Here is a 24,625-nt window from a genome sequence, read left to right as displayed (position 1 = left end):
AAAAGCGTACAGGCCGACCTCGTCCGTTGACTGACAGAGACGTCCGACTGTTGAAGGGGTCGTAATGTGTAATAGGCAGACATCGATCCAGACCATCACACAGGAGTTCCACACTGCATCAGGATCTACTGCAAGTACTATGACAGTTAGGCGGGAGGTGAGAAAACTTCGATTTCATGATCGAGCGGCTGCTCGTAAGCCAAACATCACGCCAGTAAATGCCAAACGACGCGTCATTTGGTATAAGGGGCGTAAACGTTACACGATTGAACAGTGGAAAAACGTCGTGTGGAGCGAAAAATCACGGTACACAATGTGGCGATCCGACGGCAGGGTGTCGGTATGGCGAATGCACGGTGAACGTCATCTGTCAGCGTGTGTAGTGCCAACAGTACAATTCGGAGGGGGTGGTGTTATGGTGTGGTCGTGGTTTTGATGGAGGGGGCTTGCACCCCTTCATATTCTGCGTGGCACTATCACAGCACAGGCCTACACTAGTGTTTTAAGCACATACTTGCTTACCACTGTTGAAGAGCAATTCGGAGATGGCGATTGCATCTTTCAACACCTGTCCGTAACGCACGGCCTGTGACGGAGTGGTTACACGACTGGGCTGCACAGAGTTCTGACCTGGATCCTACAGAACACCTTTGGGATGTTTTGGGATGCCGACTTCATGCCAGGCCTCATCGACCGACATCGATACCTTTCCTCACTGCAGCACTCCGTAAAGAATGGGCTGCCATTCCCCAAGTAACCTCCCAGCACCTGACTGAACATATGCCTGCGGGAGTGGAAGCTGTCATCAAGGCTAAGGGTGGGCCAACACCATATTGAATTCCAGTATTACCGATGGAGGGCGCCACGAACTTGTAAGTCATTTTCAGCCGGGTGTCCGGCTACTTCTGATCACATAGTGTAGCTGCCTGTGATGTGATTCGAAACACACTAGAGATACTAGTCAGGCTGCGTCAGAATCTTGTTCGCCGATCTCATTTTTATATTGAGGCTGATGATATAGTACAAATGGTACGTACGATACAGTACAAATGGTACGTTCATTGTGTCAATTATGGTATTTGTAGTTAACTAACGCAAATAAAAAATAGACAGTAATGTGATTTTATTCCTATTATCTCCTGAAGCTGGCTTGTCTGACCCCAAGTTCTCTACCTCAATCTGTTCTGTGGAGCATCCTAATGACCTGTTTTGCACACTCTTACGGAAATGCCCTGTATATGGAAGGTGCTCCTAGATATCGAAAACGCGTACGACAAATACATCGTTGACTTTCAGCGAAGATACTAGCATAAAATGGTGCTGCTCCTTAGACTAGTACTATCCCCCCTCCCCAGCGATTCTTAAAAGAATCGATTTTCCATGTATAAATCGCGATATCTCTTCAACTATGTCCCATAGAATGATATAATTTTGCAAACACATTGCACAGATATGCGAGTGGCTCGCTAGGTACATATGTAACACAGCACAGTAAGATATACAGAACGATTTTTTTCCATCGTGTACAAAGTCTACGGATGATCGATGAAAGATACGGAAGAAGAAAGGTCTAATCAACTTATGTCCGGAAATGCACGGTTTCCATGCTACAGAGCATTTATTCAGTCATACATTGTTACACAGACTGCCGTCTAAGACGTGTCATACCATGCAGCCACAGCTACAGTATGTGTCAAAAATGGTTTCCATGTTCCTCAACGCATGTGTGTACGCGCCGTAGCAGGTTGTATCTCAAACGCTCACATCGGCCAGGGTGCATCCGAACAGTGTCAAGGGCAGCATGATTCCGCTGCTCCAATGCCTCCACATCTGGACTGGGCTCTACTTACACCTTACTTTTGAGAAGGCCCCGTAACCAGAAATGGCACGGCTTGAGATCTGGGGAACGAGCAGGTCATGCAACTGGACCCCGTCGTCCGATCCATCGACCAAGGAAGACACGAATGACATGTGGCGGGACGTTAACGGCGAAGTGGGCTTGAGCACCATCATGTAGCAGCCACGTGAGTCATCAATGGCACTTCTTCCAGCAGCGGAGGCAAAGTCACTTCCAAGAAACCCCGATAGTTCCGGCCTACTAGGCGACGTGGGAGGATGACGGGTCTCAAAATACGGCCGCCAGTTATCCCTGCCCACACATTCCGGCTGCACCGATGCTGATGATTCGCTGTCATCATACCATGGGGGTTCTGCACACTATCCCACAGACAGCACTCCGCCAAAGGTGAGCTCATCTGTGGAAAGACTGGGTAACACAAATCTGTCGATAATAAGCCCTACACATGAACCTCTTGTCGACCCCTGTTCCCGAGTCTGGGGATTTTCACATCGGCCTCTCAATATATATATTCATTACTGTCATTTCTTGTTAAGAATATTAGCTTATTCCCAAGAATAAGCAGCTTTCACTCAATACCCTGCAGAAATCGAACCTGCATCTGGATCGCACTTCCTTAACTCTTGTGCAGAAAGGCGTGCAGTATACTGCTGCATCCATTTTCAATAATCTACCACTAGAAATGAAAAATCGTAGCAGTAATCCACGCGCTTTCAAATCGAGACTGAAGAGTTTCCTCGTGTGTCACTCCTATTCTGTCGAGGAGTTCCTTGAAAATTTAAGCTTACTCTTGTTGTATTGTTGATTGAGTTTATTTAAACTTACGGCCCGACTTATTTCGGGTTCATAGACGTTTTTTTTATCTGTTACTACTTTTATGTTGTAATTTCATGTAGTGACACGTTCCATGACCTCAGAGATTTGCCCCTAAATTTGGTCCTACGGAACTTGACGTGTAAATGAAGAGAGCGACTGTTGCCCCGTTGGTGTGTCGGGGCATGCACCCGGTTGGATCACAGGCGCCAGTACTCACTGGGGCCCCTGGTCTCCTCGTGCTGGCCGTCGCTGGACGCCCCCGCGCCGCCTCCCACCAGCATGGTGCGGTTGAAGTAGATGGTGGGGCCTCCGGGCAGTCTCCCGAAGCGGCTCATGATGACCGCCTCCGCCTCCAGGTCTTCCCAGGCTCGGCTCACGTTCAGCTTGGTCAGCTGGAAGCCGTCGCACACCGTGCCCACAGACACCGGCGAGATGACCTCGACCACGTACCAGGTGCCCAGCAGCTGCGCAGATACAGACAGCAGGCTATACATCTCCAACCACTCCAAAATGTACTGACTGGAACAGATAAATGACCTCCAACCAGCTAGGATTCAAAAGTACCAATCGTGCAAATCAGAGCTCCCTATACCTACATATATACTCCGCTAGCCACCAAGCGGTGTTTGGCGGAGGGCTCAATTCGCGCCAGTCATATTCCCCCCTCCCCCCCCCCCCCCCCCCACTCTGTTCACTCGCTGATCGCGCGAGGGAAAAACGACTGTCTGAACGCCTCACAAGGGAACCTCCCCATCGCACCCCCCTCAGATTTAGTTATAAGTTGGCACAGTGGATAGGCCTTGAAAAACTGAACACAGGTCAATCGAGAAAACAGGAAGAAGTTGTGTGAAACTATGAAAAAAACAAGCAAAATGTGCAAACTGAGTAGTCCATGCTTAAGATAGGCAACATCAAGGACATCGTGAGCTCAGGAGCCCCGTGGTCCTGTGGTTAGCGTGAGCAGCTGTGGAACGAGAGTTCCTTGGTTCAAGTCTTCCCTCGACTGAAAAATTTAACTTTTTATTTTCGCAAAGTTATGATCTGTCCGTTCGTTCACGGACGTCTCTGTTCAAAGTAGTAAGTTTAGTGTCTGTGTTTTGCGACCGCACTGCAAAATCGTGCGATTAGTAGACGAAGGACGTGTCTCTCCAATGGGAACCGAAAACATTTGATCGCAAGGTCACAGGTCAACCGATTCCTCCACACGAAAACACGTATGATATATTCTATACGACACTGGTGACGGCATATGCGTCACATGACAGGAATATGTTGTCGACCCACCTAACTTGTACACTTGGCGAATGGGTAAAAAGATTCTTCTACCTTGTCCGATTTAGGTTTTCTTATGGATGTGATAATCACTCCCAAAAACGTGATGAAAACATAAGAGTTTGTCACATAAACTGCAACAAATGAATGCAACAGATTCACAGTCGCACAGTTTTCCCTGTGCTCTGTCATAACATATGTTTTTAACGTTTTCAAATTTTTCCGTGTGTAGACCGTCAAATCCTGCATCTGTCCAAGCCAAACTGAACATGTCCTAGAATTTTGGAGAGGGAAGTTAATTATGTGTGAGTGCCTGAACTGAAAATTGTCTGAAAATAAAAAATTAAAACTTTTCACTCGAGGGAAGTTTCGAACCAAGGACCTTTTCTCCCGCAGCTGCTTACGCTAACCGCGGGACCACGGCACTTCTGAGCTCAGGTTATCCTTGATGTTGCATATCTTCAGCATGGACTACTCAGTTTGTGTATTTTGCTTATTTTTTTCATAGTTCCATACAACTTCTTCCTGTTTTCTCGGTTGATCTGTGTTCAGTTTTTCAAGGACTATCCACTGTGCCAACTTATAACTAAATCTGAGGGGGGTGCGATGGGGAGGTTCCCTCGTCAGTACGAGCTCTGATTTCCCTTATCTTTGAATGGTGATCATTGCGAGATCTGAAAGTTGGTCGTAACAATATATGCTCTACATCCTCGGCGAAGATCGTTTTTCGGAATTTAGTGAGCAGCCCCTTCCGTTTAGCACGTCGTCTATCTGCAAGTGCGTCCCACTTCAAACTTTCTATGAGATTTGTAACGCTCTCGCATGGCTAAATGTACCAGTCACGAATCTTGCCGCTCTTCTTCTAATCCTCTCAATCTCTTGAATCAGACCCAACTGGTAAAGGTCCCATACAGATGAGCAATACTCCAAGACTGCACAAACTAGCGTATTGTAAGCTATTTCCTTTGTTGAAGGACTGCATCGCTTCAGGACTTGGCGGCCAGTCTTTATGATTTTTAATTCTCTTTTGACGACTTTATATCACAGTTACAATATAACTACTGATGGTAATGTTAATGCTGCTATGGTATAATTGTGACGGAGTGGCCGTGCGGTTCTAGGCGCTACAGTCTGGAACCGCTAGACCGCTACGGTCGCAGGTTCGATCCTGCCGCGGGCATGGATGTGTGTGATGTCCTTAGGTTAGTTAGGTTTAAGTAGTTCTGAGTTCTAGGGGACTGATGACCTCAGCAGTTAAGTCCCATAGTGCTCAGAGTCATTTGAACCATTTTATAATTGTGACGCTGGTAGTACATCAAAATGCTCGTGGTCATGATCGTCGTGGAACAATGGGTATGACTGTGGAATCTCAGGTAGCAAATAAAAGTCTTTCAAGGGGAGGGAGAGAGAATAATGGAAGGACGGTGTGAGGTGGGGCTTTATAACTAGGGATGAAAAGAAGGGTACGGCTTGGGACTGATTTCATCGTTGTGCGGGGGGTTCTACATCTACATATATACTCCGCTAGCCACCAAGCGGTGTGTGGCGGAGGGCTCAATTTCCGCCAAAGTCATATCCCCCCCCCCCCCTGTTCACTCGTGGATCACGCGAGGGAAAACGACTGTCTGAACGCCTCAGTACGAGCTCTAATTTCCCTTATCTTTGAATGGTGATCACTGCGCGATTTGAAAGTTGGTGGTAATAATATATGCTCTACATCCTCGGCGAAGATCGGATTTCGGAATTTAGTGAGCAGCCCCTTCCGTTTAGCGCGTCGTCTATCTTCAAGTGTATCCCACTTCAAACTTTCAGTGAGGTTTGTAACGCTCTCGCGATGGCTAAATGTACCAGTCGCGAATCTTGCCGCTCTTCTTTGGACCATCTCAATCTCTTGAATCAGACCCAACTGGTAAGGGTCCCATACAGACGAACCTCTATTCTCATATGTCATGAAAGTCATGAATCACAGTAAACAGAAGATCTGTTGTGAGTGCTGCACCAACGCTTATTAATGAAGATACGGTGAAACGTGCTTTGTGAGTGGATTGTAGGATGCAGGAAGGACGTATGGAACATGGAGGAAGTTATCTTGGATGGAGAGTCATCGGCACATGTAGAAGTAACTTCGGGTGTGCCCCAAGGAAATGTGTTGGTACGCTTGCTGTTGGTCTTGTGTATAAATCGTAACCTCAGAATTTTGGTATCGTTCCACACGGCGACTTTAAGGAGGCACAATGGGGGACTTGGAATTAAAGGTGTTAAATCTAGATGTGACGCACTGCTAATAACTGATGTTTTTAAACTAATACATGCCATTATCTGCTTACACGTGTTGATAAATATCAACGAGGACAACTGAAAATGTGTGCCCCGACCTCGACTCGAACCCGCGATCTCTTGCTTACATGGCAGACGCTCTCTGTGACTGAACCATCGAGCACACAGAGGATAGTGCGACTGCAGAAACTTATCTCTGGCACGCTCCCCGTAAGACCCACACTTCCAACTTACTGTCCACACACTACATTTGTAGTGCTCCTGTCCACTACACACATTACTCGCGGCTGTCAATCTACCGATTGCCGTAAGAGTTTGAGCTATTTGAGTGCATCCGCACTGAAGAAGATGATTGTCAGTATCTGTTTTTTGGACATGTTGGAAAGAACAGGTACTAGCTTCCTATAGATAAGGCATACCGGCCAATGATCTTCTTCAGCGCGGATGTACTCTTACAGGAATCGATAGATTGACTGCCGCGAGTTATGATTATAGCGGGCAGGGGCACTACAAATGTAGTGTGTGGACAGTAAGCTGGAGATGTGGGTCGCACTACCCTCTGTTCAAATGGTTCAAATGGCTCTGAGCAGTATGGGACTTAACGTCTGAGGTCATCAGTCCCCTAGAACTTAGAACTACTTAAACCTAACTAACCTAAGGACATCACACACATCCATGCCCGAGGCAGGATTCGAACCTGCGACCGTAGCGGTCACGCGGTTCCAGACTGTAGCGCCTAGAACCGCTCGGCCACCCCGGCCGGCGATATATCCTCTGTCTCCTCGATGGCTGTGCTGGTGTGGCCGCCGCCGCTGCGTGCGGAGCTAGCCGCGAGTGGGTCACGTCGTCGGCCGATCCTCGATGTAGCTTCTGAGTACGACACAGCCATCCGGCTATGGAAGCTCAGATTAGGAAGTCTACTTTTAAAATTTCGTTCCCGTTCGTATATGACAGGCTTGAAAGTTTATGAAATCGACGATTAGTCGTCAGAAAAGATAGGTTTACAAGATGATGAAGTTCACAGGTTGTCTTATGATTTCCTTGGTAATTCAGTGTATGTTAAAGTGCGAGACGTTGAAACATGTACCTGGATTATGACAAAAGCAGGCGGTTTCGCGAACTTTCTTCATTCCAGTGGTGAATCTAGTACAATTACGATCAGCTACGCTGGTTTAGGGTTGCGATCTGTGCGCATGTTCAACCTCCCATTTGAACTGAAGTTCGAGCTCATCAAACAAGCGTTAACCCCTTATGGAACGGTTTTGCTGGTTACTGGTGAGAAATGGACGGGCAACAAACGTTATAGTGTTGACAATGTTGTGCGAAATGTCAGAATTGATCTTCATAAGCACATCCCGTCGTATATTTGGTTCAAGGCTTCATAGCCTTCGTTGTTTATGATGGCCAATCAAGGACCTGAGTAGTATACGGATCCACGGATCATCTTAACCTGTCCCCGTGTCAGGTCTTTACAGAGGGAAAACCAGGCACTCACCTCCGCGAGCGATGTGCGACATCAACAGAAACTGTCGTATGTGGAGACCTTGTCAGCCCCATCACAGGAAACTGGGAGTGAGCTGGACGCTTACATATCACGTCAGGGCGAAAATGAAGGAAATCAGGATTCAACTGCACGTAGCGTACTGGCAAACGAACAGAGTTCAATGGTTACCCTGCCAAAATGTTAGAATCAGGCCTCTCCAGGAGAGACTAATACCCAGACCGTAGACGGTAGCAAGACACCTGGACAAGAAATTACCATGCCTGTTAAACATCCCGAGGTACCACTAGTTTCCAATTCTGATGATGTTCCAGTGTCATCAGTAGGTGGTGACATGCTCGTTGACGAGGACTCAAACCCCAACAAGCCAACATTCAGCGACCGGTCTGATCACCCAGTATCATGTAAGGACAATTCAAAAAAGTAGTCTAAACAAACGAAACGGCCCTCTAGAATACAAAGTGAGGAAGAGAACAGGAATTAGAAAGGAAAAGAACATGCACAAGAGATATCCTTAAGACATCTCAGACAGGGCAAATGGTGGTGGCTGAAGCAATTAGGGTAATGGCTCCCATTCGGAATGAGGGCATTCAGATGGAATTAGACAATCACGTGAATACAACCGTGTTAGCATCTTCCGAGTCTCAGTCGGTTCCGAGCATGCTTTGGTCGCAGGATACTGTGTAGTAGTAAACAGTTATATGCAGACTTACAAGGTGGCTACAGTTCATGTCTCTTGATTAAGTTCCACGGGAAAGTTACAATGCTTGAAACACTATCTTTCTGCCGCTGATACAGCTGTTCCCATGTTACAAGAGGTTGTCACAACTAAAGTAGCGGACATAACAGGTTATGAAGCCATAATCAACATCGGAAATGAAGGAGGAACATCGATCTTATTCAAAGAGGGTGTCGCGTGGCGAGATTAAGCTACGAGGTGCAATCAAGTTCTAAGGCCTCCGATTTTTTCCTCCGGACTGGAAAGAGATAGAAACATGCGCATTGTTTTAAAATGAGGCCACGTTCATTGTCAATACGTCCCAGAGATGGCAGCACCGTACGGAAGATGGAATTTTACCGCCAGCGGCGAGAATGAGAACTGTTTTAAATACTTAAAATGGTGACGTTTTCCTTACTTGAACAGCGTGCAATCATTCGTTTTCTGAATTTGCGTGGTGTGAAACCAATCGAAATTCATCGACAGTTGAAGGAGACATGTGGTGATGGAGTTATGGATGTGTCGAAAGTGCGTTCGTGGGTGCGACAGTTTAATGAAGGCAGAACATCGTGTGACAACAAACCGAAACAACCTCGGGCTCGCACAAGCCGAACTGACGACATGATCGAGAAAGTGGAGAGAATTGTTTTGGCGGATCGCCGAATGACTGTTGAACAGATCGCCTCCAGAGTTGGCATTTCTGTGGGTTCTGTGCACACAATCCTGCATGATGACCTGAAAATGCGAAAAGTGTCACCCAGGTGGGTGCCACGAATGCTGACGGACGACCACATGGCTGCCTGTGTGGCATGTTGCCAAGCAATGTTGACGCGCAACGACAGCATGAATGGGACTTGACGGTTGGGAATGACGGTTGTGACAATGGATGAGACGTGGGTGCCATTTTTCAATCCATAAACAAAGCGCCAGTCAGCTCAATGGAAGCACACAGAGTCACCACCACCAAAAAAATTTCGGGTAACCGCCAGTGCTGAAAAAATGATGGCGTCCATGTTCTGGGACAGCGAGGGCGTAATCCTTACCCATTGCGTTCCAAAGCGCACTACGGTAACAGGTGCATCCAACGAAAATGTTTTGAAGAACAAATTCCTTCCTGCACTGCAACAAAAACGTCCGGGAAGGGCTGCGTGTGTGCTGTTTGACCAAGACAACGCATCCGCACATCGAGCTAACGTTACGCAACAGTTTCTTCGTGATAACAACTTTGAAGTGATTCCTCATGCTCCCCACCTGACCTGGCTCCTAGTGACTTTTGGCTTTTTCGAACAATGAAAGACACTCTCCGTGGCCGCACATTCACCAGCCGTGCTGCTATTGCCTCAGCGATTTTCCAGTGGTCAAAACAGACTCCTAAAGAAGCCTTCGCCGCTGCCATGGAATCATGGCGTCAGCGTTGTGAAAAATGTGTACGTCTGCAGGGCGATTACGTCGAGAAGTAACGCCAGTTTCATCGATTTCTGGTGAGTAGTTAATTAGAAAAAAAATCGGAGGCCTTAGAACTTGAATGCACCTCGTATTTTAGAGACTTGTTAGGGTATAGCTGTCCAACTTGATGACCTCATTTTAATTAAAGTATATACGCCATCTGGGACTAATGAAAAGACGGCACAGAAGAAACTTTTATCGGAATGGGGTAGCTAAACTGTTAAGGAAAGTTGGGGCCGCCGCCTTTCTTGCCGGATATTTTTACTGTGTTTGCGCTGTGAAGACCAGACGCCCAATTTTAGCACTTGTCAGGGGCTACAAACATTGGTGATTGAGTTAGAAATGCAAGACACCTGCACTTACTTGAATCCCCACCATACCCGATATACTTATGTCAGTAGCATGTCAGCAAGCAGGTTAGATAGAATATATGCTACCAAAGAATTCATGCGCAATATTGATGATTGTGGGATTCGGCCTATAAACTTCTCCGACCATTGTGCATACCATATTTCGTTCAGGTATATCCGACAAAAAACATTTCGTGGCCGTGGTGTATGACAGCTTCACGTCTCACTATTGCAGGATGCTGAACTTAGCAACACATTAGACAGACTTGGCACAAATGCTTACGCTCCCAAACGAGGTATCTGGAGCGGATGATTTGGTTCTTCGTAAATGCATTATACAGTATGCAAAATCCCAAGCATATTGGCGCAAACAAACGGCGGAATATTACTTCTCCTGTTTGCGAGACATTTATCAACAACCAGATGGCCTTTCGGCTAACATACTCAAACTGAAATGCTTTAAGTCGAAAATAACCGGCCTAGCCCGGCAGCGTCTGGATGGGGTGCGTACGGGAGCTCGAGGCAAGTACGATCTTATGCAGGAACGTACGTCGTTATACCGTGTAATAAGGGAGACACGTAGAGGGAGAGGATAATAACCGTGCTGGCGGACGATGACGGAGGAGAGAAACTACTCAGACCGCCATAAAACAATGTGTGGCGAAGTATTATAGAAATCTCTACCCTGAAACAGATGTAGATAGACGGCACGGTGAAGAACTTTTAGCAGACGTTACGACGGGAATACATGAGGAGGATAATGACAGTCTAATCTAACATATAACTCAGGATGAAATATAAACCATAATCAACAACGTTCCGAGGAACAAGTCAGCTGGTCCCGATGGGCTCCCGGTCGAATTTTATGTACGCATGTGGGATGTAACAGGGAATGAGCTCACAGATATGCACAATGAGTTATTAACTAACCAGGCGTTCCCTCCTACATTTACGGAGGGTATGATTGTACTCATTCCTAAAAAACCAAGCAGCAAGAGGAGTCACGATTTAAGACCACTCACCTTGAAACGTCCCCAACGGGTGCAATGAAGGGAAGACCAATGCTAGATACCTTATGTGAGTATAGGGACGTCATAAACCTTACTTGATTAAGTGGCAATAGTCTTTCTTTATTGTTTTTAGATTTTGACAAAGCCTTTCATAGGATAAATCATTGCTTCTTATTCACCACAATGCAGAAAATGGGTTTCGACCTGTCATACATAAATGTATCGGAGGTGGCTTTTCAAAGATTAAAATCAATGGTCAACTGACTCAAACATTTCAAACATTTCCAGTTCAACTATCAATACGTCAAGGATGTGCAGTGTCTACGACATTAAATGCGGTCGCGGTGGAACCTTTGCTTTCGAGAATGCACCAAAAACTGAGAGGACTACAGGTCTTGTCACAGTTACGCTGAAGACATCAGTGCTGTAAATTCGAATAGTGAGCTTGATGGAGTGCGACGTTTGGTACGATCCTCTTGGGCAAAACTGAATCTTCAAAAATCCAAAATCATCCCGGTTCTCACAGTAGTGCCATAGGTGTTCACTGGTCGGATGTAACTGAAGATCGACTCCAACTCGGATTGTGGATAAGGGCGAATCCCAAGCTCATGGTTATGAACAACTTGGAGCTACAACTTAATATCATCACAGCCTTACTGAAGGAGCATAACATGTGATCGTTAGACCGATTACAGAAAGTTCAGTTTATAAATACATATATTCTTATCAAAATACATCATGTCGCAGCAGTGTTACCGATACCGCACATCACCGCCAGAAAAATACTAGATGCAGCGTGTTGGTATATGTGGAAACAAACTATCTTCAAGGTATCCTTCCACACGGTGGCTTTGTAGAGGCACAACGGGGCACTCGGAATTTAAGACGTTAAATCTAGGTGTGACGCACAGGTACTAACTTCCGTTTTTAAACCAATACGTGCTACTAAGACAAGCATTACGAAACTTCTGTTCCTCGCGTTAGATCCTGGGGACAGGACCGCTACTGTTAATGTAGCACATATGTAACCTAGATAACGTCCGAAGGTACTTTCTCGATTGGAGCTACATAAGACTTCCACCAGCACAAACCAACACTAGAACCGCCTATGATTATATTACCAGAAATCGTCTTCACAACGCAACACACGTAAAATATCCCGCTAAAAACTGGATGAACATTTGGAAAAATATCAATAAAATTCTACCAACTGGGGTTGGGTTGTTTGGGGAAGGAGACCAGACAACGAGGTCATCGGTCTCATCGGATTAGGGAAGGAGGTCGGCCGCGCCCTTTCAAGGGAACCATCCCGGCAATTGCCTGGAGTGCTTTAGGGAAATCACCGAAAACCTAAATCAGGATGGCCGGACGCGGGATTGAACCGTCGTCCTCTCGAATGCGAGTCCAGTGTCTAACCACTGCGCCACCTCGCTCGGTCTACCAAGTCCCGTCAGTGCCGTATGGTATGACGTCGTAAACGAAACCATACCCATAGCGGAACGATTATGCAAATGTCAGCTTGTAGAAACTGTAGCGAACATGTTTGTATTTGTAAATAAAATCGGATTTTGGAACTGGACTAGGAAGAAATTAGCACTCATCAACAGAACCGCTGAAAGTCATATACCGATAACTGAAGCTTTGCAACGCGACTGTAATGTTACCCGTCTGCAAAGAATAACAGTTATTCCTGACTTCTGGGACAGTTTGTGTTTTATCTGTTAACAAACAAAACTTCAAACTTAGAAGAGTACATGTTTTATATTGCAGAGGAACATTTTAAGTTGAAGAAGAATCACAAATATCAGGAATGGTTTCAAAATTTTTTATCTATTTCTCTGTGTGAGCTACAAAGACGAGGACAGTTTTATTGATTCGAAGCAGAATACTTATTCTTTCCTTTCTGTTATTCCTGGAATCTTTTATTATGTTGGTTCTAAAATGAGAACTGCTCTAGTTTGGCAAAACCCCTCCGGCTCCGAATTTTCTTTCATTTTTTGAAAAATATATGGCTTTCTTACAGACATCATATGTCTGCAGTGCATTAAATTCTGTAATGTTTTTGAGTGAATGTTTGTTATGAATGTTTCCGTCACCTTTTTGCCGGTTGTGGGTTATGTCCTACACGGAACTCACGCCATTGGAACTGGCAATCCATTATTTATTTTACCTTAATTACTACTTCAGTTTTGTTCTAAGTTTACAGCATATATGAGAATACTTGGGAATAGTGGAGCTACTCAATGACAGGTATGGGGGAAGCATTGTGGCCAAAAAAAAGTAAAATTAAAAAAATTAAAAAACGGCTAAGTCGGATAGAGCGTCTGCCCTGTAAGCAGGAGGTCGTGGGTTCGAGTCCCAGTCGGCGCACACATTTTCAACTGTCCCCGTTGATACTTATCAACTCCTATAAGCAGTTAATGGTCAACAGTTCATTGTAATTTCATACAAATATCAGTACGAAACATTTAATAGGGACATGAAATGCAACGACCACATACGCTCGTCGTCGATAAAGTTGGTAGCAGAGTTCAGTTTTTTAGTAGAGTACTAGGGAAATGCAATCAATCTAGATAGGAGATTATCTACAGTTCATTCATGTGACCCATGCTGGCATATTATTCAAGTCTGTGGGACCTGTATTACGTGATTCAGATGGCTCTAAGCACTACGGGACTTAGCCGGTCGCGGTGGCCGTGCGGTTCTGGCGCTGCAGTCCGGAACCGCGGGACTGCTACGGTCGCAGGTTCGAGTCCTGCCTCGGGCATGGGTGTGTGTGATGTCCTTAGGTTAGTTAAGTTTAAGTAGTTCTAAGTTCTAGGGGACTTATGACCTAAGATGTTGAGTCCCATAGTGCTCAGAGCCATTTGAACCATTTGAACCACTACGGGACTTAACATCGGAGGTCATCAGTCCCCTATGCTTAGAACTACTTGAAACTAACTACTTAAACCTAACACACATCCATGCCCGAGACAGGATTCGAACCTGCGCCGTAGCAACCGCTCGGCCACAGCGGCCGGCGGACCTTTATTAGACACGACTAACAGGGCATACTGAACGTATACACAGCAGGGCAGCACGAATGGTCACAGGTTTGTTTGACCCGTGGGAGGATATCACTGAGATGCTGAAAGAAGTGAACTGCCAGTCGCTTGAAGACAGACGGAAACTATCTCGAAAAAGTCTACTAACGAAGTTTTAAGAACCGCTTTTATGTGATGACTCTGGGAATATAGTAAAACTCCCTACGTATCGCGGGGAAGAGATTATATTAATCACAGCACACACAGAGGCCTTTAAACAGTCACTCTTCCCGCGCTCCTTACGTGAGTGGAACGAGAGAAAGCTCTAATAACTGGTACTGTGAGACGTGTCCTCTGCCAACCACTTCACAGTGTTTCGCCGATTATACACGTAAATTTACGCCAACGGCATTGGCGCAGTAGTAACAACGGTTCCTGTCAAATACCGAAGTTAAGCGCTGTCGGGCTGGGCTAGTACTTGGATGGGTGACCATCCGGTCTGGCGAGCTCTGTTAGCAGGCGGAGTGTAGTCAGACCTTGTGAGGCAAATTGAGGAACTTCTTGATTGAGAAGTAGCGGCTCCGGTTTCATAACTGACATACGGCCGGGAGGGTGGTGTGTTGACCAGATGCACTCCTGTTTAGTGTTTTTTTTTTTTTTTTGTGTCTTGTAATATGTTACGCAAGGTGTTTTTATATATGTCCCATGTTCCATGCAATAATGCTGAAATAGTTACTCTATGTCAGTCAGTTGTTTTCTTATCCAAGCATGCTGCTGTAGTGTTGTACATAAGTGAATTATACAAGGTGAGTCACCTAACGTTACCGCTGGATATATTTTGTAAACCACATCAAATACTGACGAACCGATTCCACAGACCGAACGTGAGGAGAGGGACTATTGTAATTGTTTAATACAAACCATACAAAAATGCACGGAAGTATGTTTTTTAACACAAAACTACGTTTTTTTAAATGGAACCACGTTAGTTTTGTTAGCACATCTGAACATATAAACAAATACGTAATCACTGCCGTTTGTTGCATTGTAAAATGTTAATTACATCCGGAAATATTGTAACCTAAAGTTGACGCTTGAAACCTCCAACGTTCAGTTGCGTGTTGTAACAAACACGGGCCACGGTCGGCGAGCAGCATCTGCAGGGACTTCTTTCTGTGGGGTACGTTAAAGGAGAATGTGTACCGTGATGTGCCTACAACCCCAGAGGATATGAAACAACGTATTGTGGCAGCCTGCGGCGACATTACACCAGATGTACTGCGGCGTGTAAGACATTCATTACGCCAGAGATTGCAATTGTGTGCAGCAAATGATGGCCACCACATTGAACATCTATTGCCCTGACATGTCGGGACACACTCTATTCCACTCCGTAATTGAAAACGGAAACCACGTGTGTACGTGTACCTCACCCCTCATGGTAATGTACATGTGCGTCAGTGAAAAAGACCAATAAAAAGGTGTTAGCATGTGGACGTAATGTGCTGTTCCAGCCTCTTCTGTACCTAAGGTCCATCACCGTTCCCTTTGGATCCCTACGTAATTCGGTGCTCTCCGATACACACGATCGAACAGCGGAGGAGTGGTACTCAAGCGTCAACTTTAGGTTAGAATATCTCCGGATGTAATTAACATTTTACAATGCAACAAATGGCACTGATTACGTATTTGTTTATATGTTCAGATGTGCTAAGAAAACTAACGGGGTTCCATTTTTAAAAATGTAGGTTTGTGTTAAAAAACATACTTCCGTGCATTTTTTTATGGTTTGTATTAACCAATTACACTAGCCCCTCTCCTCACGTTCGGTCTGTGGAATCGATTCGTCAGTATTTGATGTGGTTTACAAAATATATCCAGCGGTAATGTTAGGTGACTCACCCTGTATATTAAAGTGTTTATATTCGTACACCACAAAATAGTTACTTATCTTTAAAACAAGAATTTATGAAGAGGGTATGGGCCCAGAATGAATCTATAAGCTTGCCCAACTGATAGTACAAAACTGGATATGTAACTATTCGTCTGTTATTTTTAAAGGAGCGCACAAACAGGTTGGTTGGTTGGTTGGTTGGTTGTTTCGGGGAAGGAAACCAGACAGCGAGGTCATCGGTCTCATCGGATTAGGGAAGGACGGGGAAGGAAGTCGGCCGTGTCCTTTGAAAGGAACCATCCCGGCATTTGCCTGGAGCGATTTAGGGAAATCACGGAAAACCTAAATCAGGATGGCCGGGCGCGGGATTGAACCGTCGTCCTCCCGAATGCGAGTCCAGTGTCTAACCACTGCGCCACCTCGCTCGGTCACAAACAGGTCAGTGAAGCATTGCATATCAGTAAATAGTCAGAAGCAGCGTCAATCGGCAAATTAGTGTCACGAAAACTTTGTTAATCGTCGAAGTACAATCAGAAAAATCAGTTACGCGCATTAACTTCACAGACAGTAGAGGTTTTACCCGTTACTAGTGGATTCTATCAAGTCACAATTGGAAGTTTTGTCAGAGGATCATCACGGAAATGTTAACTACGTTTCTTGGCGATTTAAACTACATTTAACATTAAAGTCAAAGAAATTGTATTCAGTAACAACCGGACAGGAAAGTAAACCAACAGGAGGAGAAACTGATCAACATGTAAAAGCTTGGATTGAGAAATATCTTGAGGCACAAAATTTTATAGGTTTAAATATCAGTAGCAGGAAAATAGCAAATTGCAAGTCTGCTAGTCAAATGCTTAGAAAATTAGAAACGCTTATGGTAAGAAATCGGATTTGACAATTGATGATTTGCAGAAAAATTTCTTCAGTTACAAATACCATACGAGTAAGTCTGCTATGAAACACTGTATTCATATTCAAGAATATGCGGAAGATTTAACAGCGGAAGGCGAAGCCGTGAAAGAGAGCTGGATTATATCGCAAATTCTTGGGATGTTACCGCTGAAACTTCACCACTTCCGAACTCCATGGGATAATGTAGAGGCAGTTGACAAAAATCTTGACACATTGTTTGAATGTTTGCGTCAGGAAGAGGATAGGATAAATGAGACAGAGCCGTTAAGCACGTCCCACACTAATGATTTTATCTCAAAACAAAGTAAACAATTTGTCAAAGCAGGTCAGCTGGAAACGTCTACAGTTCAATGTTTCAAATGCGGCTGAAACAGGCATGTAAAGAAACACTGCAGAAATAAACCATGTGCCAAATATTTAGTATACTGTAGAGAGAACAACTGCAAACAAAAGGGTCATTTTGCCAGGGAATGTCCAAAGTTAGACAGAAACAAGACAAGCGATAAACTTTACAGTAAAGAATCAAAAGGTTACAAACATAAAGCACTGGTCACTGTTGGATTATCTATTGCTAATATAAATGAAATAAATTTGCAGTAGGGTCGAGAGAACATTTGGTATCAGCATTGTGGTGCCACGCAGCATATGACATTTAGAAGGGACTGGCTAATAAATTACGTAAAATTAAATCACTGTAATAAAGTGTTAATTGGTGATGTAACTGAATTAGAAGAAATTGGAGTGGGAGATGTCGAATTAGAGGCTTTCGATGGAGAACAGTGGTATGATGTAGTTGTCGAGAATGTTCTATATGTACCGAACATAAACTTTAATTTACTTTCTGTTACTCAAGTCTTAGACAAAGGCTGTGTTCAGACTGCAAATGCAGATCTCTCAGTTTTCAAAACCGCTGACAATCTGGAGACTGTATCAATAGGTCGACGCGAACGACAGCTGTACAAACTGTTGTTTCGTGCGAAAGAATTTAACAAATGTATGACAGCAATCTCAATTAAAATGTGGCATGAAAAGTTAGCGCATCACAATGTCACATATGTCAGGGGCGTACTAAAAAGAAATGGTATTGAATATATTGATGACTGGAATAAATATGTATGTGTTGGTTGTATCTATGGCAAGCAACATCACAAATCTTATCCGACAAATACGAAAGTTGCTGAAAATACTTTGGATGTAATTCATGTTGACTTGTGTGAAATGAATCTCATGTCGTTAGGAGGAGCAAGATATTTCTTGTTGTTTAAAGATGATTTTTCTCATTTCCGAACTATTTTCTCAAGACGAAAGATGAAACTGTTTCCAAATTAGAAACTTTCATGAAATGGTAAAAAATCAGTTTGGGAAGAAAGTAAAATGTTTAAAGTCAGACAACGGGACCTAAATCAATAATGCACTCACTAAAAGGCTTCAAGATGAACTTGGTGTTTTTCACATCAAGACGAACACGTACACACCTCAGCAAAATGGCAGAATTGAAAGAGAAATGCGCACAGTTGTCGAGTCAGCACGATCGGCAATACACGCACGAAACCTGAATGAGAATCTTTGGGCTGAAGCGATAAATTATGCCATCTTTACGCTAAATCAAACTGGTAGAAGTTCAGTAGAAGGCAAAAATTCCGCTGAATTGTGGTTTGGACGAAAAATAGATTTTGATAAGTTGAGAAGTTCTGGATGTGACTGCTATGTTATGACTGAAGATCACAAACGAAGAAAGACTGAAAAGAAATCAAAGAAAGAAACCTTTGTCGGATATGATTTGGATTCATACTGCTACAGAATCTATCTACCTGATGAAAAGGACGTAGTTACCTCTGATAATGTCATGTTTGACGAAAGAATAGAAGATAGAGAAGGAGCTAGTGTAATTAAATCTTTCACAGGAGAAAAGAATGAATTAAAATATCCAGAAGAAACACAGATCTCTGGTGATTGTTTCTCTGATGTCTCTGAAGATTGTAGTATGTCATCTGATAACATAAAAAAATGAAGTCTCACCACGCTAGTTACGTGACCGACGAAACCTCAGGCAACCTGTCAGATTCACAGACTACGAAATGGATCACATGCAACACAATAATAACGCAAAGTTTGGCATGATTGGCGAAGTTGAAGACATTTCTGTTTCAAATGCCTTGAAAGATAAGAACTGGTATAAAGCAATGTCTGAAGAATACAAATCGCTAATAAAATTAAAAACTTGGAGTCTCGTAGAACTTCCAAAGAATGCAAAACCTTTAACCTGTCGCTGAGTATTGCGTAAAAAGCAAGACGGGCGTTATAAAGTCAGACTAGTTGCTAGAGGTTTTGAGCAAGAAGAATGACTGGATTATTCAGAAACTTTTAGTTCTCTAGCACGATATGAATCAATTAGACTATTGCTTAGTATTGCGGCCGAAAATAAAATGTAAACAGCAACATTTGATGTGAAGACCGCATTTCTAAAGAGTGATCTGCAAGAGGAAATTTACATGAACCAACCTGATAAAGTCAATGATGGTATAAATAGAGTTTGTAAGCTAAAGAAGAGTTAATAAGTCCTAAAACAAGCTCCAAAGAACTGGAACGAGAAATTCTCAAATTATATGGTGACATTAGGATTTGAAAATACAGACGATGATCGTAGTATCTATTACAATGAAGACAGAAGCATCATTATAGCATTGTTTGTTGATGATGGACTAGATATTAGGAGGATGACAGACAACATCACTGAAGTTTGGAAAAAACTTAAACAGATGTTTGAAATAACAAAAAAATGGTTCAAATGGCTCTGAGCACTATGGGACTCAACTGCTGTGGTCATAAGTCCCCTAGAACTTAGAACTACTTAAACCTAACTAACCTAAGGACAGCACACAACACCCAGCCATCACGAGGCAGAGAAAATCCCTAACCCCGCCGGGAATCGAACCCGGGAACCCGGGCGTGGGAAGCGAGAACGCTACCGCACGACCACGAGATGCGGGCTTGAAATAGCATTTGACAGGAAAATGCGAAATCAAATGACATGTGTTGGAATGGAAATTAAAATAAGTCCACAAGGAATCTTCGTACATCAATCTACAAATACAAAGAAGAAGACGATTTAAGTTCGATGATTCAAATTCAGTTGCCACACCTATGGAACGAGGAATGATAACAGGTGAAGTAAATCTTGTCAACGATGAACCATTGGAAAGGACTGAACCTTGTAGAGAAGCTATAGGCTGTCTACTGTATCTTGCAACAATATCACGTCCGGATATTAGTTTTGCTGTTAATTACTTAAGCAGATTCAGTAATAAACGAATGGTTAGTTACTGAAAAATGGTGACACGTTTTTCAGTACGTAAAAGGAACAATGACGTATGGCATATTATTTGATGGGGGCTCAACATTGCTTGCTTATACCGATTCTGATTATGGTGGTGATATTGCAGCCAGATGCTCCACCAGCGGAGTTCTTATTATGCGAGGAGGGCCCATTGTCTGGCATGCTCGAAAGCAACGTCTTGTGGCAAATTCAACTGCTGGAGCAGAATACCGAGCTGCTGTCTCTTCAATCGATGATATATGTTGGACACGACGCCTTGGACAAGAAGTTAGAATTTCCGTCTTGAATAAATCAACAGAACTCTGTGTTGATAATCAAGCTGCAATACATATGCTAAAGAATACTTATGAAGGAAAAATAACAAGAGGCAAGAAATACATTCAAATTTCACGAAAGTTTATTCAACAGCGCATGGGAACAACTGTCAAATTGAAACATGTGGACAGTTCAGGTCAACTTGCTGACATACTCACTAAGCCTCAGACTGTAGAAGTGATTCAAGAATTAAGAAAAAAAATAATTAAGGAGGAGTGTTAAGTGTTATTTTCTGTGAATTGTAATATGTTATGCAAGGTGTTTTTATATATGTTGCATGTTCCATGCAATAATGCTGAAATAATTACTTTGTGTCAGTCAGTTGTTTCTTATCCAAGCATGCTGTAGTGTTGTACATAAGTGAATGATATATTAAAGTGTTCTCCTTTATATACCATAAAATAGTTACTTATCTTTAAAACAAGAATTTATCAAGACCTCCACATCCGCATCCAGTGACGCCTGTGGGCTGAGGATGACACGGCAGCCGGTCGGTACCGTTGGGCCTTCCAAGACCTGTTCGGACGGAGTTTAGTTTTTAGTTTTTAGACGTAGACGTACACTTGGATTCGTTTCAGACAGTGCAAGGCACTGAGCGCACCCACAGTCCAGTGAGTCGTTTAATCCGCAATGAAATTTTTTGAGGGTATTTGTGGAAACCTATCAAATGTTTGCGTGGTCGTGAGCCGGGTTGTTTATTTCAAGTCTCCTGGTGACGAAGTCTTGTCGTTTCTTCCACATTTTCATGGTGAGTATAGGGCTGCCACTCCCATCTTCGCCAGCCGTTGTGGCCGTGCGGTTCTAGGCGCTTCAGTCTGGAACCGCGCGACCGCTACGGTCGCAGGTTCGAATCCTGCCTCGGTCATGCATGTGTGTGATGTCCTTAGGTTAGTTAGGTTTAAGTAGTTCTAAGTCTAGGGGACTGATGACCATAGATGTTAAGTCCCATAGTTCTTAGAGCCATTTGAGCCATTTGAACTCCCATCTCCCACGATGACAGTATCCGGTCTCACAGGGCTGCAGTCGAACTGCATGCATACGTTCCTGGTCTCGCTCTTCAACTGTCCCGCTAAATCACGCAATCTTAGTCCGGTAGAACGTATCTGGGATTGTTTGGAACAGCTGGGAACCGATCATCAAAGAACGGTTTCAACCGGATCGAAGCCAATATCAAAGCTAGAGATGCCTTAGCCTGAAGTCAACTGGAAGTTATTTACATTTTGTCCTGTCTGCTTAATTTTGTCCCTTTTGTTTTTCTCTCCCGTTCTTCCTTCCAGCACGACACTGCTGTGGCTGCTGTAAACTAACCAGGCCCTTCTTCTGGTAAGGTAACCGGAAGTCAATGTGATCTTCGTTCACAGTCCATCTTCAATTTTTCTTTCCGTTTTTCAGTATATTGCTCTGACTGACCACGCTAAAGATCCGACAGTGTTCGCATTTATCTGCATCAAACTAGTTTCGTAAAGTGGTAAAAATGCTTTGGTTGTTGAAAACATAGATATCCTAATTCCTACACCTCCTGAAGATCATAATAACCCAGACCAACTGTGTCCTGATCCCTACTACACTACTGGGCATTAAAATTGCTACATCACGAAAATGACGTGGTACAGACGCGAAATTTAACCGACGGGAAGAAGATGCTGTGATATGCAAATGATTAGCTTATCAGAGCATTCGCACAAGGCTGGCGCCGGTGGCGACACCTACAACGTGCGGACATGAGGAAAGTTTCCAACCGATTTCTCATACACAAACAGTAGTTGACCGGCGTTGCCTGGTGAAATGTTGTTGTGATGCCTCGTGTAAGGAGGAGAAATGCGTACCATCACGTTTCCGACTTTGATAAAGGTCGGATTGTAGCCTATCGCGATTGCGGTTTATCGTATCGCGACATTGCTGCTCGCTTTGGTGGGGATCCAGTGACTGTTAGCAGAATATGGAATCGGTGGGTTCGGGAGGGTAATACGGAACGCCATGTTATATCCCAACGGCCTCGTATCACTAGCAGTCGAGATGACAGGCATCTTATCCGCATGGCTGTAACGGATCGTGCAGCCATGTCTCGATCCCTGAGTCAAAAGATGGGGACGTTTGCAAGACAACAACCATCTGCACGAACAGTTCGACGACGTTTGCAGCAGCATGGACTATCAGCTCGGAGACCATGGCTGCGGTTACCGTTGACGCTGCATCACAGACAGGAGCGCCTGCGATGGTGTACTCAACGACGAACCTGGGTGCATGAATGGCAAAACGTCATTTTTTCGGATGAATCCAGGTTCTGTGTACAGCATCATGTTGGTCGCATCCGTGTTTGGCGACATCGCGTGAACGTGTATTCGTCATCATTGGAAGCGTGTATTCGTCATCGCCATAGTGGCGTATCACCCGGCCTGAGGGAAGGGTGTGCCATTGGTTACACGTCTCGGTCACCTCTTGTTCGCATTGACGGCATTTTGAACAGTGGACGTTACATTTCAGATGTGTTACGACCCGTGTCTCTACCCTTCAAATGGCTCTGAGCACTATGTGATTTAACTTCTGAGGTCATCAGTCCCCTAGACCTTAGAACTAATTAAACCTAACTAACCTAAGGACATCACACACATCCATGCCCGAGGCAGGATTCGAACCTGCGACCGTAGCGGTCGCTCAGCTCCAGACTGTAGCGCCTAGAACCGCACGGCCACTACGGTCGGCCTCTACCCTTCATTCGATCCTTGCGAAATCCTACATTTCAGCAGGATAATGCACGACCGCATGTTGCAGGTCCTGTACGGGCCTTTATGGATACAGAAAATGTTCGACTGTTGCCCTGGCCAGCACATTCTCCAGATCTCTCACCAATTGAAAACGTCTGGTCAATGGTGGCCGAGCAACTAGCCCGTCACAATACGCCAGTCACTACTCTTGATGAACTGTGGTATCGTGTTGAAGCTGCATAGGCAGCTGTACCTGTACACGCCATCCAAGCTCTGTTTGACTCAATGCCCAGGCGTATCAAGGCCGTTATTACTGCCAGAGGTGCTTGTTCCGGGTACTGATTTCTCAGGATCTATGCTGCCAAACTGCGTGAAAATGTATATTTGTCCAATGAATACCCGTTTATCATCTCCATTTCTTCTTGGTGTAGCAATTTTAATGGTCAGTAGTGTATTTGAAATGAATATGGTGTGTGTTCACCCACTGCTTTTATAACGGCTAGAACTGCACTGGGTAGGAGAACGTAGGGGAGGGGGTGGGGGTGTGGGGTTTTGCTCACTCGTCTCGTATTGGGTGCCTAAGGGATGCTGCGTTCTCGGAGTGCTATACAACAATTAAAGCAAATAGCATCAATAGTTTTATTTAAATAAAGGAGATTCACAATACTTAACCTTGAAATAACGTGTCGCAAGCGATGGGCAAACTGAAATGTTCTTCCCTATGGACGATGTCCAGTCAAACAAAGGGGTCGGGTTGGGTTGTTTTGGGGTAGGAGACCAGACAGCGAGGTCATCGGTCTCATCGGATTAGGGAAGGACGGGGAAGGAACCATCCCGGCATTTACCTGGAGCGATTTAGGGAAATCACGGAAAACCTAAATCAGGATGGCCGGACGCGGGTTTGAACCGTCGTCAAACAATGAATATGGGTCACTGATAACTGTTCTCGGAGCACGCTCTGCTAGGCCGCACTAATACTTTGCGAATACTGTCCACTAATGTCCGGCCGAGGTTGGCAGGAGCGGCGCTTATATTCAATTCGGCTAGAGGGCGCTCCCGTCGTGGTGACATCCTGGTCAGCGCTATTGGCCGACGTCGCCCCACCGCCTTCTCTTCATCCTGGCGCTTGTGGTTGCGCCAGAACAGGGGGATTTGGCGCACCTAAGGTATTTTCACTATATATGA

General features: G+C 44.5%; 1 protein-coding gene across 1 annotated transcript in view; it reads right to left on the bottom strand.

Moving 5' to 3' along the window:
• Window positions 1-24,625, bottom strand: part of LOC126209983 (uncharacterized) — a 300,774-nt gene that overhangs the window by 94,001 nt on the left and 182,148 nt on the right. Inside the window, exon 3 of the mRNA XM_049939093.1 lies at window positions 2,892-3,138. Coding sequence (XP_049795050.1) covers window positions 2,892-3,138 — 247 coding nt within the window. The remainder of the gene's footprint in view (window positions 1-2,891; window positions 3,139-24,625) is intronic.

The sequence above is a fragment of the Schistocerca nitens genome, chromosome 10 (assembly GCF_023898315.1).
Source record: "Schistocerca nitens isolate TAMUIC-IGC-003100 chromosome 10, iqSchNite1.1, whole genome shotgun sequence".
NCBI lineage: Eukaryota > Metazoa > Arthropoda > Insecta > Orthoptera > Acrididae > Schistocerca > Schistocerca nitens.
Note: the sequence above shows the minus strand (reverse complement) of the source record. Positions and strands in the feature narration are given on the sequence as shown.